Below are 13,723 nucleotides of genomic sequence, written 5' to 3'. Positions count from 1 at the left end.
CTTTTCTCAGTGAAAGGCTCTTTGTTTCTTTTGAGTGTATCTGCGACTGTAAGTCGGGAGGTGACGGGATCACTAACTGAGCCAGTAAAGACATCAGGGACGGCCAAAACCCCAAACGAATGGGCAGCAGTTATGTGTGTGCAGGATTTTTTATTTTTTTTTATAAACTTTATACAATCTTATACGTCACTCAAGCTGAGGGAGTTTAATTCCATCCAACATCATGGTTATGGGCAGGAAGAGGAGCCGCCATTTTTTCTTTGACGTCACACCCAGGATGGGAAGTTCAAAAGGTGTTACAATGATGTACTGCAAATTGTGTTTCAAGTTTCAGATTGTGAGTCGTATGAATGTACTGCTTCTTGAATAATGACCGACTGAAAAGACAATAAATAGTGAAAAACCTGGAGAGACATTAGGCCAAGACAAATAACAACATATTTGATAACCATTAAAACACTTAAATTAGGAGCACTGATAGCACGGCGCCCCCATGTGCAGAGGCTGAATCTCATCGAAATCGAGTCGGCCCTTTACTGCACGTCATCCACTGATCTTTCCTCCAAACATTCCCTGTCTCTCTTTAGTTGTTCTATCCAATAAAGGGCAAAAAATGCCCACAAAAAAACAAAAAAAACACTTAAATTAGCATCAGTAACTATGAGTGTTAATGGTGGTTAATCAGTGTTTTATATAGAATAATGCTCGTTACATAGAAAGTGCCAATACAGATTACTCAGTTTGGTCAATAATGGTAAATTAGAGATTTGAGATTGTATCTGACTACTCAAAGCGCTTTCAAACCACAGGTCACGACCACACATTCACACACTGATGGCAGAGGCTGCTGTTTAAAGTATCCATCAGTGTCAACTAATCCTATTCATACACCTTCATACTCCACAGATGTGGGGTGTAAGTGTCTTGTCCAAGGAAACATGTTGCTGCAGGAGCTGTCGGGGATCGATCCCCCGACCTTCTACTTCAGAGACGGCCGACTCTACCACTGAGCCACAGTCAACACGCAAACTGCACTGGATCACAGCGACACTATTTCCTGACAAGGCAAGATTATTTATAGAGCACATTTCAGCATCACACAAGACATCAAAGGCACTGTGCCGAGCGAGAAAGAAACATTATAATACAGAGTGTTTAATAACCTCAAATGTGGAATGTAGTGTTGTTATCTGCTCTGCGTGCCTTTCAGCGTTATAGTCCCGACTTCAGTCTAATCTTCCTGACAGACACAGATTCACCTGCTGGTCTTACCAAATCTTAAAGCATTCTGTTTAACAATCCACCCTAGATTTAGATTTAGGCTCACAGTTTGTTCCTTTCTGTGTCGGGCACAGTCCTAAGGTGCCCTGGAGACCCCACCCCGGGGTCACAAAAGCTTTACAAGGCTTTTGCAAACCCAGGTATACCATATGTTCATGAAAGATGAGGAAAATGGTGTGATGAGTTCAGGTGCAGTACGTACCGCCGGCTCTTGGAGTGACAGGGGATGTCATGTTTGAGGCTGTTTTCCTCAATCTGCAGGGTGTGGTTGAAGGATCCATCCAGCTCCTGCACTGTAACTTTAATGGGACCCTGCAGGGAAAATGTATGCATAATTACTTAACGACTAAAGTAATGACACACAAATTAAATGTAATGATACTTCTAGTTTACAGTCGTGTTATCGGTAACATTATTGGATGACATCTCTACGCTGTGGCTAAATTCATTTTGCTGAAGTTTCCTGGAAGACGAGAATGTGGTGTCATGTCCAGGATCCAGGATGGACGATAACAGAGAGGGCTTTTTTTGTTTGTTGCTCTGAATTTTAGAAAAACTTATTGATCAAAATATAATTGAACTATCATTGAGATGATTTTTTATTTGTCTGCTGAATACCTACTTGATTATAAAGATTTATCTTATGGAGGCTTTTTGCCTGTATTTTATAGGACAGTAGGAAATCAAGAGAGAGCGAGAGAGAGAGAGAGTGTGGGGAATTGAATGCATGAAAGGAGCCGCAGTTTTGACTTGAACCTGGCTGCCTGCTCTGGAGGACCATAGCCTCCATACATGTGTGTGACCTCAGCGCTAGGTTAATTGATTTAATTGAAATTTTGATTCAAACCTTTTGCTGTATTGCTGTGAAAAAGAAACACACAAACAGAATGCATGAGCTCCTGTCACCGCCACACTCACTCCTTATACTCCATCTCAAAGCATCTCACCACGTATTTCTGAGTTCCAGATGACGTGTAGTCCTGCCGGATCTCCAGCTCGAGCACATTTCTCTTCCTGTTGAAGGCAAAACTGCCAAAGAATTTCACCACTGCACTCTGGTCTCTGAGAATAGAGAGTTAAGACCAACACGTATACTGCACATATAACCAAGACCAGTTGGTAAGAGTCGACTTTTTGTTTGTTTGTCATTGATACTGTATGTAGTTTATTCATTTTTATTTTTTCATATTTGTGTAATTGTAATTTTCTGCATATTAACTTTTTTTTTTTTGGGCAGCACTGTTGCCTCACAGCAAGGAAGTTCCTGGCTTCCAGCTTTTATTTCAGGATGTCAGCGGTCCAGTTTGATATGCTGCTAGCTGCACTGGAACCACACAATTAAAAAGGAGACCAACAAATCCCGCAAAGCAATTGATCCTGAACAACGGCTGGCAGTATGTTTGAGGGAAGGAGACACAAACACACACACACCAAAAAAAAAAGCAGAACATGGAACCTGATCTGAAAAAAAAAAAAGTCTGACGAATGTTTCGGAGTCAGTGTGCAAAACATTTTAAATGTGCAGCAATTTCAGAACAAAAACTCAGTATGCAAAGGCCTTTAGTTAAAACGTTTTAGACATTTAGACGTTGTCTGACTGAAGTAGGTCCTCCATTATCCTCTTAGATTGTGCAGCAGTACGGCTTTCATGGTGATTCAGGACTTCACACACCCTTTCTTGAGAAGAGTGCAACTCAAATCAGTAGCACTTGCTGGAGACTTCAATAACAAATACTTTTTCAAACAGAATCCAATCAGAGAAAAAGGATACACCCATTGTTTAATGAGGGGTCCTATGTCCTTGCCGGAGACGTTGGATATGGATTTGAGGAAGGCGTGAGTGGACAGAAGCATCTGGCTCCACATGTGGCTCTGGTACTTCTGAGAGGAGGCCGTGCTGGCCAGGCTCAGCAGCTTGTTGAACACCTATCAAATTAAAGCAGAGAGGACAGCACACAACAAATAATTCATCCAGTTTACATATAAAGTTTGAATCAGCTGTGACTTGTACAAGAAAAGGTTGTTTGTGTGTCACCTGCAACATGAACTCCATGCTGATCCTGTTTTCTATCAGCCTCATTACCAGGTGGGCCTTACACTGAAACATCTTGTAGTACTCCCAGGACATAGTGTGCGGGTGCTTAATGGAGAAGTGAAGGTGGGGGGTTGGACTGAAGAGAGATAAGTCTGGTCAGGATCAAGATCATTTTTTTTTTTTAACAAAATGATTGTAACTTTTTTGAAGGACTTGAAGTTGAAGTGAATTGTATTACTTGTCCTTCTCTTTGCCTCCACCGAAGGTCGGGTGCAACAGAACCCCTCCCATCTTTAGCTCGTACTCCACAATCTTGTCCAACTCCTGCAGAACAAAGACAAAGTACTTATTAACGCTCAAGAATCATAGAAATAATTACAATTAATTTATTTTGCATGAAAATTCTTCATTAATGAAAAAAACAGACAACAATAATTCATGTTCTGGATTAATCTGCCTTCTGTTTTCCCAGTGAATGAATTACTGTTCTGACATACGGCTACAGATGACATTTTTTCCAGAATTAATTAATTAGTTTCTTGTATGGGAAAATCTTAAAGTTGGCTGAATTATATGGATGTTCATGTTCAGTCTGCTGAACAGTTTGACGTCATCATCCTCGTTAGCTGGCACCAGAATTACCGGTACTAGTTGTTGAACCTAATTACTTAGATTTTCAGCCCTCCGTACGGGTCAAATGTTGTGCTCAAGCTGCAACACAGCCACCTGCCACTAGATGGGGCTGTAGCCATAGACTGGCTGTCGCTCCAAATAATTGTTCTGCTCTCTACAACCCACAAGTACAGTGAGTGGATAGCGTCTCGTAGGAGCGTCAGTAATTCTGTCTAGAAAATTGAGATACAAATGAAGCCATGTGTCAGATCAGATTGGCGTACTGACCGGAGCAATGCGTAACCACATTTAGCATGGACATGTGGAATTTAACCTGCATGGAGGACTGAGGGCTGGCGGTGATAGCACTGCTAACGCTCGCCACAATCAGAAAACCAAATAACAATGTTCACCTGCAGACTATTTTAAAGAAATTGTGCTTAATTTTGACTGTTTTCTGGGTGATTTTCTTACCTATAAACTAGTTAATTAGTCTGAATTTAAGTTTCTGTTTAACTGACTAATATCCCGGCTGTATTGTATATTGTATAGATGTACATCCTTGAAAGTTACAGTTCTGTCAAAAAGACAAGATGCAGATTTTACACAGCATAATCTCCAATATTAGCATTCGATTTTCTCTGTCAGCCGTCTACCCAATAGAGTCACGAGTTAGTGTCACAGTGGTTCAGTCTATTTCCACTTCTCCCCACCAGCTTCCTTCAGAAACGTCTAGGTGTCGAGAGAGGGACTGTTACCTCTTTGATCCAGTGCCGGTAATCATTGACTCCAAAGGTCTTCTTCAGGTACAGACCGTAGATGTAGCCTGAGATTCCCTTCAGCACCCACTCATCAGCCCTACGACGAGTAACAACAAATCATGTCACAGCAGTCCATCATCACAAGATAAAAAAAAAACATCACAATTAATGAATCCATCAGGGAGGTTTCTTTCCCTTCATGGTTTGTGCTACCATAGAGAGTCCAGTGACTAAATCCTCTGTCTTTGAGTTTTCTGCTTCTGTTGCTCACACTGCATGAAGCTCGTTGTTTTTTTTTGTTTTTTTTTAAATGAGTCAAGGCCACACTCATGCTGCTGTCCCACTATGCTCGGTGAGTTTACCCTTTGTATATTTCTGCGGAGAACCCTGGCTCGGTACCTCTCATAAATCTATCAGGCTGCTTTATTAGCTCGTAAAAGCCGAGAGACAATATGCCAATTCAACCTAGGTGGTTCCACCGCTGGATGCTGAGGAGCCTCCACTCAGCCTTATGTGGTGAGGATGATTTCATCCATGTTTTTTTTTTACAATAATCAACATTAGATTAGGTCTGTGCCCTCAGACTCTGTTGGTGAATCATATTTTGGTCATTATTAAGAACTGAGGAACTCTAAAGCTCTGAATTTAATTTCTCTCATGATCTCTGCCACACACGCCGAATCCCGTCCACACACGCTAAGTTCTCGCAAACATCTTCATCCACACGTTACAGCTGTCATGAGCATGCCAAGTCAAAAGTTATGTCCTCCTTGACATGCCAACATTTTCTCGCCATTTCACTTCAATGACCATTTAATGTTCAAAGTTGTCCATGCAGGCGCCTCTGCTCGTCAACATAGTGGGAGAGCAAGTGTGTGTGTGTGTGTGTGTGTAAGCATGTAAAAATTCCAGTTAGTAATGTTATAGTGTTGTGGTACTCGAAATTGGTCTTGGTCTCAAGACCAGTCTAGAGACCACTTTCTGAAGGTTCTGAAGCATTTTTACTCGCTCTTGTCTCGATCAAGACCATCACTGATTGGCTATTTTTCCACACCATTACTGCGCTTAGAAGGAACAAGCCCCTTTCTAAAAGAACAAATAACTTCAATTCATTCATAATTAGATTTTTAACCCCCGGTTAGGTCAGCTACCTTCCCAGTGTTATGGTCTAAGCGAGTGACACGTCCACTGCACACAAGATGATTTTTCTGTGATATTTACGGTCTTGGTCTCGTCTTGGTCTCGCCCTGCCTTGGTCTTGGTCTTGACTCAGTCTCGGTCCCTAAATGTCTTGGTCTTGTCTCAGTGTCGGAGCACTATGGTCTCGGGTATGTCTTGGTCTCAGTTAGTGTGGTCTTGACTACAACACTACAACGTTAACACCAGCGTTAGTTCTGTTACGTCTGCCATCGCACTAATCTCATGTAAACAAAAGTGACAGCGTCGCACAACGACGTCGAACGGAGGAGAAGCCTGCGCACAGTGTGACGTTACAGGTCTAAAACTCTTGTTTCCTCCGGCGTCTAAACATAAACACCTTAAACAGAGTTTCTGAAAATCTTCACCCTGGAAGGAGATTTCCAAAAAGGTGCCTTTTCAGTCACCTAAAACACAGTTTACATACATACCTACAAGTGGAATAGGCCTTCGATGTAAGAAAACAATCTTAAATCTAAGCTTAAAAAAACTGCAGAATGAAGTAAATCACAGCACATAAGACAAGAAAATAGTCACTAAGACACCATACATCAGCTTTATCTTCTATTGGCAGCATTCATTCAGAAACAACATACATGGGAGGTGAAGGTGAAGGTGAACGTTCCCTAAGGTCTTGTTTTCCTCCAGTTCAGTTCATAACAAACCTTCCTCTTCATCTGTACAGTTTCATAGATTTGGGAAACAGAAGTTCTATACATCTGATGGGCTTCTGAGTGCAGCCTGTTTTCAATTACAGACCCCAGTTAACCCCCACTCTGATTAATTGATAGCAGGCAGCACCGTGCTTTGCCAAAAATCAAAGGCTTTCCTGTGTTCTCTTCTCACACAACACCAGCCAGCTCAACAGCATGAGCGAACCAAGGCCGCACATCTGATGTGTGTTTAGAGGTCAATAAGGAGACGGGAGGAGAGCCGTGGAGGAGGAGGAGGAAGAGGGACGATGACAGAGCGAAGCATTTCCCGAAAAAGAAGTTCTGCAGAATATGGGCGTTGCTGCTCTGCCACTGTCTCAATATGAGTTATTGTCAATATACCAGAATTCTCCCAGAGAGAGAAAAAGTGTAAACTGTCTTCCTGCGTGATGATTTCCATTACGTTCAGCAAAGTCAACGTGTAGTTTCTGTGTTCAGCTTTGTAAGTATTTTATTTTTTTTCCTTTGTGGAGTTTGTACGCCTACTAGCTACAGTACGGTAGTTGCGCTCTCAGGCTACGGTGAAAGTTGTAAAGTACGGACCCACAGCCTGCGAGCCGAGCTGCCCACCTCCACTGGTCACTCGCTGACTTTAATTGAAGACTCTTTCAATCCAAAGAGAACTGCACAAGATTTAGTTACAGAACAATATACCACTGTTTTTCTTGAAATGCACGATTATGACCTCATGAGAGAGAAAAGATGTGAAAAAGCGGCGCTGCCAGCCTGGTCAGCGACGCTTTGAATCCCAGCACAGCTCGCAATACACAACGAATGAAGGCCAAATTTTAAATCAAGTCAGGTCGCGTGCAGTGGGTGATCTTGTCGGCTGCTGTGTGACAGCATTCATACTGGTATGTAGGTTGCTCCGGCTTAAAGCACAAAGTTAAATTCTTAGATGAAAAGATAGGTCTCAAAGTGTGTCATACACAACAGATCATAAGGTACCAATAAATGCAAAATCAACTTCTGCACAATGTCTAAATTTCACAAATATGCTTCCAGCGTTTCCGTACTGTCTTAATTAACTTTCAAAATGTAGTAAACCAGCCTGAGAACTTGAACGGACCACCAACTGTTCTTGCTCGTGGCAGCTTTGAGTTAAAAAAGATTGACGACTGTTGATCAGCAGTTTGGTTAAAGGTTCGACACTTTTCCATACTAGCAGTGTTTCCCCTACCATTATATTAGGGGGGCGGCCCGCCCCCCCTGAAGGTCAAGTAAAATGTAAAGATTTATTTTTGGGCTTTTTGTGCCTTTACTGTAGAGATATGATAGTGCATAGAGTCGGAAATCAGGGAAATAATTAATTTAAGGATACCTTTCCGATAGAAAAGGACAGCTGTCATTAAAAGTAACCCATGAACACTAAGATTCCTTCAAGTGTTTGTGTCGTCGTGTCGCCGTGTTGGCATGTCGGCTTGTCCCCACCCCCCCAAACGCTGTAAACCTAGGGGAAACACTGACTAGGATCACAACAGAGACTGTATTGTGGCTAAACACGGGGTATCTAAAGTATCGAAATATTGAACGTTTTGACAACTTAAGTCTAGTTACTGTTTTTGTGATACTGTGTGTCAAAGGCTATTTGGATCTGACCTAGCTGTTATAAATCCAGTCACACAATAATTCAAGCAAACAGACCAACATGTGAAGAGGTGCTCTGCAAGTGTAAACCTGTTTTTGTCGAAAAGAGTCTGGAGGCTTTGAAATGAGTGATCTTACATCTCTTTGCAGCTGTGTCCTTCTATCTGTTGGCCGCTGGCTGTAGCAATCTTACCGGTCGATTCCAACATTTTTAATAAATTATTTACACCCTAAATGATGTGCTAATTTGGCTAATCCTGAATTCTGAATCGTCCTTGAAAGTCCTACTGATGGGCCTCTCTTCCCGAGCAAACCCTCCTGAATGATTCCCTCAGTTTCACACACTCACTCCGACCACACGGGCCAAGTTGCCAGGCACTAACAGAGCGATCCGTCATGTCTGTTAGGCCAGTTGCTGGCCCAACGTTTGACTCCACTGACACGACAGCTTAGCTCTGCAGTAAATCTCTCACCACCTTCCCTATATGAAAACATCTGAGGGGCTAAATGTGACCGCGCTCGTCAGAGAGGACCAGAATGCACCGGAGACAATCGCTGGGCTCTGACTTTAGTGGTTTGTACTTGATGTGAGTCCAAATAATAACAACAGTACTTTTCCGTTTGAGAAAAATCTGCCCACTGATGTTAATCAAAGTCAGAGAATGCTTTGGACCAACTAGTAGCTACAACCCACCATGAGGACACACGTGAAGTATTTCTACCTGTTTCAGATGAGCACATTCAAAGGTGACCTGCTGTCATAGATGGAGTAACGCAGGATGAATTGTACAGACAGAGATAACAGCACACTGCTTTGAACAGCCTCTCCCTGGAGGCCTTCATAATGTTACAGTCAGCTGCACTCATCAGTGTGGACAGAAGTGATGGTGTGAAGGATGAAAAAAAGAGGGGCATGACAGAGAAGTTCAACAACTTCACAGACCCGACCCGGTTACCGTTTAGTGAAAGCGTGATTGATAAACGATCTGTTTTTACTAAGTTAAACGGGGCGGTTCAGTACATAATGAGGCCTTTGTGGTGTTGCTTTGTAAAAGTCTTACCATGACATCCTGGAGATGAAACAGCCAAAGAACTGCTGAGCCAAAGCCTGGGCAAGACAGCGGCGGGTCAGGGGGGTCTGGTCTATGATCATGGAGCTGTGGAGCAAGTTGGTACTGAAACAAAAATAAATAAACAAGAGTCAACAACTGGAGTTAAGAAAATACACAATGAATGAATATTTTATAGATAGACACTTTGCAATAATTACAAGACTGAAACATCCTTGTAGAGTCAACTAAAATAGAAATGTATGATTGCACAGAAGTCCTCTACTCACCTGAAAATAACGACATCATTGTCTCATATAGACAAAAAAAGAATGTTTTCTTTCTTTCTCACCATGTGTTAACGGTCTGTTTGGTTAGGTTAGGCAAAAAAAAAAAACACTAAAGGAGTGAAAGGTCCAATATGTAAGATATCCACTGAATTAAATCATAAAATGATCTTACTAGGTCATCAGACATTAAGGAAGCATGCTGTGTTGATGTGCTGGCTTCTCTGACAAGAAGAAGCAGCCAGTATGTCCTCCTAAGTTTCAACTGTTGACCTGAATGGTCCTGTTTTTGTCATGAACCAAAGAAGGTTATACCAAAGCGGGCAATCAAACTGGTTCAGATAGAACTGATTCTACCTCCTCGCTCCACCAGCAGAAACGTGTTTCAACTAGGATACGTGTCGTAGATGCTTTTCAAAAATGGAGAGAGGTAAGAACACAGGAAGGTTTCAAGACCGAGCTGGCTAAACACTGAAGCTTCAGTGTCCGCAGCACGGCAGCCTGTCTGCACATCGACTCTAGGGAGGAGGGGGCGGGATGAGTCAGCTCTCTCAAATGTTTTGAAGTTGGACTGCAGCTCAAATTAAAAAAGGCTAGATGTCAGAGTTCCTATTGCGGCTATATCAGCCTTTGCAGGTCGTCAAAAAAAAAGAGTGATACAAATGTTCAACAGATACATTGTTGCATCTGTAATATTTCATTTTTTAAGTTGAATTGTGGCTTCACTTGAGACTCGAACACCAGTCTCATTGGTTGTTTGACATATCTATCAACCTCGACCTACACCCATTGCTCTCGTATCCAGTCCTTCTATGATGTAAATGAAGTAGCATCTCTGAGATTATGATACCGCTACAGATTGTCTTACAGTGGGGTAGGTTGAAGACATGGTGACACTCATAAAGACGCTAAGAGGAGTCCTTTTCGTCTGTACGACACAACAGCGTCAGACATGCTCACCTGAAAATGCTCATGGAAGCGTAGGTGGACACTTGTACGTAGGACTCGTCCACAAACACGGTCTTGAAGCAAGCGTACGGGTAGCGGCACGTCAGGATCTCCTCATAGAACTCAAAGATCTCATGGAGGTAAGACATGGAGTGTTTTAGCAGCGGCAGCAGCTGCGGCAGGCAGAAATGGGTCACCTGCGAGCAGAAAAAACTAAAAGTATTAATGTGATTTCTATTTGATTGGGTTTTGAAATGATGTGTACTTTGATAGCATGGACACAGGGTGTGGAAAAGGCAAATGCATCTTTATGATTAAACAATGATACTTTCACAGCACACGCACAGTAAACAGCTCTGCAGGCGTTAGTGAGTTAAACCCTTTTAATTTTTCTTTAATGCATTTATCGTTTCTAAACGTTACATAGGATGGATGGTGAACCACCTCAAGAGTAAAAAAAGAAAAAGGTTAGGTAGATTCATGGAAGTGGTTTGACAACGACTATGTTTTATGTTATTAGTGCTGCTTTAACCTTCTTTTTTTTTTTTTATTTATTGAGTTTTTCAATTTTGAGAGGAAACAAACAATAAGAACAATACTGAAAATAAACTAAACAAAAAACCCACCCCAAACTAACCGATGCTGCAAATAATGTATACAAAGACATCAGAAATATCACAGAGAAAAACAAAAATATTTGTATACATAAATAGAGACAAGTATTCGCACAAAAATGCTTTAACCTTCTTTAAGGTCTCTTTGTAGTGAAGTAAACTAAACCCTGTTGTTTGTAGAGACATCTAGTGGTCATTAGTAGAAAATACAAGGCTTGACAAAAATTTCTTCATTTCTTTCCAGGTAAATATGTAAAGAGTTGGGATCTTTCTTCTAACTTGTGATTGTGACTGTTGGATTAGTTACCTCGTTTATTTGTGGCTCTTGACATTTGCTATGATGTACTCAACACTGAGTCATAAAAACGTCACCACCCCCCCCCCCCCCTCCGACTCTATCCACTGTCCTATCTCTACAATAAAAAGGCACAAAAAGCCCCCAAAATGAATCTAAAAAAAAAACCTTTAAGTCTTCCACTTGTCCAACACAAACCTACCTCATGCATGTAGGGATCGACGAGGATCTCAAACGGCCCCACAGCCAGGGAGATGTTGGGGGCCGCGGTGGGAATGGGGAGGACATAATGGAAGGTTTTTTTCCTCATGTCGTTGGTGTAAATCGTCTCCACCAGGTCGCCACAGGACACCGCCACCATGGACGCATCCACGGTGAACTCCAGCTTCCACGTGCACAGCTCTGAGTAGGAGTCCACACAGGGGAACCAGAATCTAGGAGAGGGGAGGGGAGGGGGAGCAAACGCATACAAATGAATGCACTGACGACTTGAGGGCAAATGCTCAACTTCTGTGCATCAGGATGAGTCATTTGAGTCTGGACCTGGAGGAGTTCTGATATCCAAAGGAGAAAACATGAGCCCCTCTCTCCGCCATGCTGCCTTCTACATCGGGAACGACAAAGTGGAGCCCTCCTTTTGGCTGGTCCAGGGAGAACTCGATGTACACCTTCAAAACCTTCAAATCTGGTGACACAAAAACAAAAAGGCAATCAGTCATCAGTATTAGGAAGCTTGGAAATGTATCTCCAATAGGGCTTTGATACCACGCTCTTACCATCTCCTTGTTTCCAGAGTTCAGAGGGAACTTTGATGACCAGTTCCCCGTGTCCTGCATCCGGGTCTACAGCGCTCACTGCTGCAGTGTAAGCGCTGGAGAAATAGTTGAGGTTTCTCCTACGTAGACAAAAAGTTCACAGAATTTTGTCACCAAAGAGTTTCTCTTAAAGTAGAAAGAAAAGATATCCATTTCTTAGACCTCCCCACACAAACTAAAGAATTAACTTAATCCTATCGGGGAAAGAAGGATATCTGGAATATTATTTCAGCAGATATTAGAAACTAGAGGAAATAAAGATTTTATGGAAAACTGTATTCATGTAAAAATTTAGCAGATTCAATTAAAATACATTTAAAGGTGCTCTTACGGTGTAGAAAACATGTTGAACTGTCTCCCTACATATTCATGAAAATCAGCTACACATCCCTCTTTACAGATTGTATATAGTTATAGAGTAATAAGATACATATTGTTTAAAAAAGGGGGAAAAGAAGGATGTTATGGGGGAAAGGGTTTCAAGAATATCTAGATGTTTGCTGCAGACTTTCACTGTGGACCCTTTTTGCTTTCTTTAACTGCACGGCTAATTGTTCTCAACCATCCTCTAAATAAAGAATTGAAAAAAACATTTAAAGATTAAATAAGCAGGAGGCTATGTTGTTGTTGTGTTTTGTTTATACAGAGAATCTAAAAGCCAATGCTGTATCATGTAAGCCGATTTGAGTGATTTGCAATCGCCAACAAAGCGCTGTCACAAGTAGAAACTGGACATGAGTTTGCATCGCGTTTTCTAGTCTTCTGACTGGTTTTGAATAAGACCGGGGTCTTTCTGTGTTGAGTTGCACGTCGTCCCCCTTTGCATTTGTAGGCTCCCTCAGGGTACTCCTGCTTCCTCCCACAGTCCAGAGACATGCTCGTTAAGTTAAAAAGGTGACTCTTAAATGGCCTGAAGCTGTGAATATGTGTGTGGCTGGTTGTCTGCTTTTGTCGCAAAAGTGCATTAACTAAGCTCAACCATTATCACGTCTTTGTTTAGACATATTGATTGCATTTTGAAAAATTAAATAACGTTTAGCAAATAAAAGTTGTTACGGATTATTCACTATATTTGGAGGGTTAGTATGGGAAATTACCCTAATTTAGCTCAACGTCTTAATTCTGGGTTCTGTTGGCTTGCGGTGGATGATGCAGAAATGCAAAGGCAGGTGTTTTGTGTGCCATGATTCAGCAAAAACCTACTTAGTCATTGACTTCATCACGCACTTTAAGTTGATGCACTGGGCCTTTTTTCTTAAGCCATGATTTGATAACTCCAGATTACACTGAAACGTACAAACAATAAGAGTTACACTGATATACGTACTGCTTGGACTCGTGGTGGCACACCTCCAGCGTGGGGTCATTGTAAATGAACGGGGCTTCCAGGTCATTGACTCGGACTCTGTATATGCGACACTGTTTACTGTTTAGCTTGATCCTGTTCAGGTTGACCACTGTCGGGAAAATGGTCAGCTCGACGTAGCCCTAAAGGACAAAAGAGAGAAGAAGGCGGCGGTGACAAACGA

The 13,723-nt window shown here is 42.0% G+C and overlaps 1 protein-coding gene across 1 annotated transcript in view; it reads right to left on the bottom strand.

Moving 5' to 3' along the window:
- The window catches only part of taf2 (TAF2 RNA polymerase II, TATA box binding protein (TBP)-associated factor), a 32,050-nt gene that overhangs the window by 16,398 nt on the left and 1,929 nt on the right, over positions 1-13,723 (bottom strand). Inside the window, exons 4-15 of the mRNA XM_061049584.1 lie at positions 13,522-13,682; positions 12,156-12,274; positions 11,923-12,064; positions 11,582-11,813; positions 10,483-10,667; positions 9,248-9,361; positions 4,687-4,786; positions 3,555-3,640; positions 3,317-3,452; positions 3,053-3,207; positions 2,229-2,343; positions 1,484-1,593 (exon numbers count right to left, since the gene is read on the bottom strand). Of these exons, the coding sequence (XP_060905567.1) occupies positions 1,484-1,593; positions 2,229-2,343; positions 3,053-3,207; positions 3,317-3,452; positions 3,555-3,640; positions 4,687-4,786; positions 9,248-9,361; positions 10,483-10,667; positions 11,582-11,813; positions 11,923-12,064; positions 12,156-12,274; positions 13,522-13,682 (1,655 nt within the window). The remainder of the gene's footprint in view (positions 1-1,483; positions 1,594-2,228; positions 2,344-3,052; positions 3,208-3,316; positions 3,453-3,554; positions 3,641-4,686; positions 4,787-9,247; positions 9,362-10,482; positions 10,668-11,581; positions 11,814-11,922; positions 12,065-12,155; positions 12,275-13,521; positions 13,683-13,723) is intronic.

The sequence above is a fragment of the Labrus mixtus genome, chromosome 11, assembly GCF_963584025.1.
Source record: "Labrus mixtus chromosome 11, fLabMix1.1, whole genome shotgun sequence".
Lineage (NCBI taxonomy): Eukaryota > Metazoa > Chordata > Actinopteri > Labriformes > Labridae > Labrus > Labrus mixtus.
The sequence above is the reverse complement of the archived record's forward strand: the minus strand, read 5'-3'. Positions and strand labels throughout refer to the sequence as shown.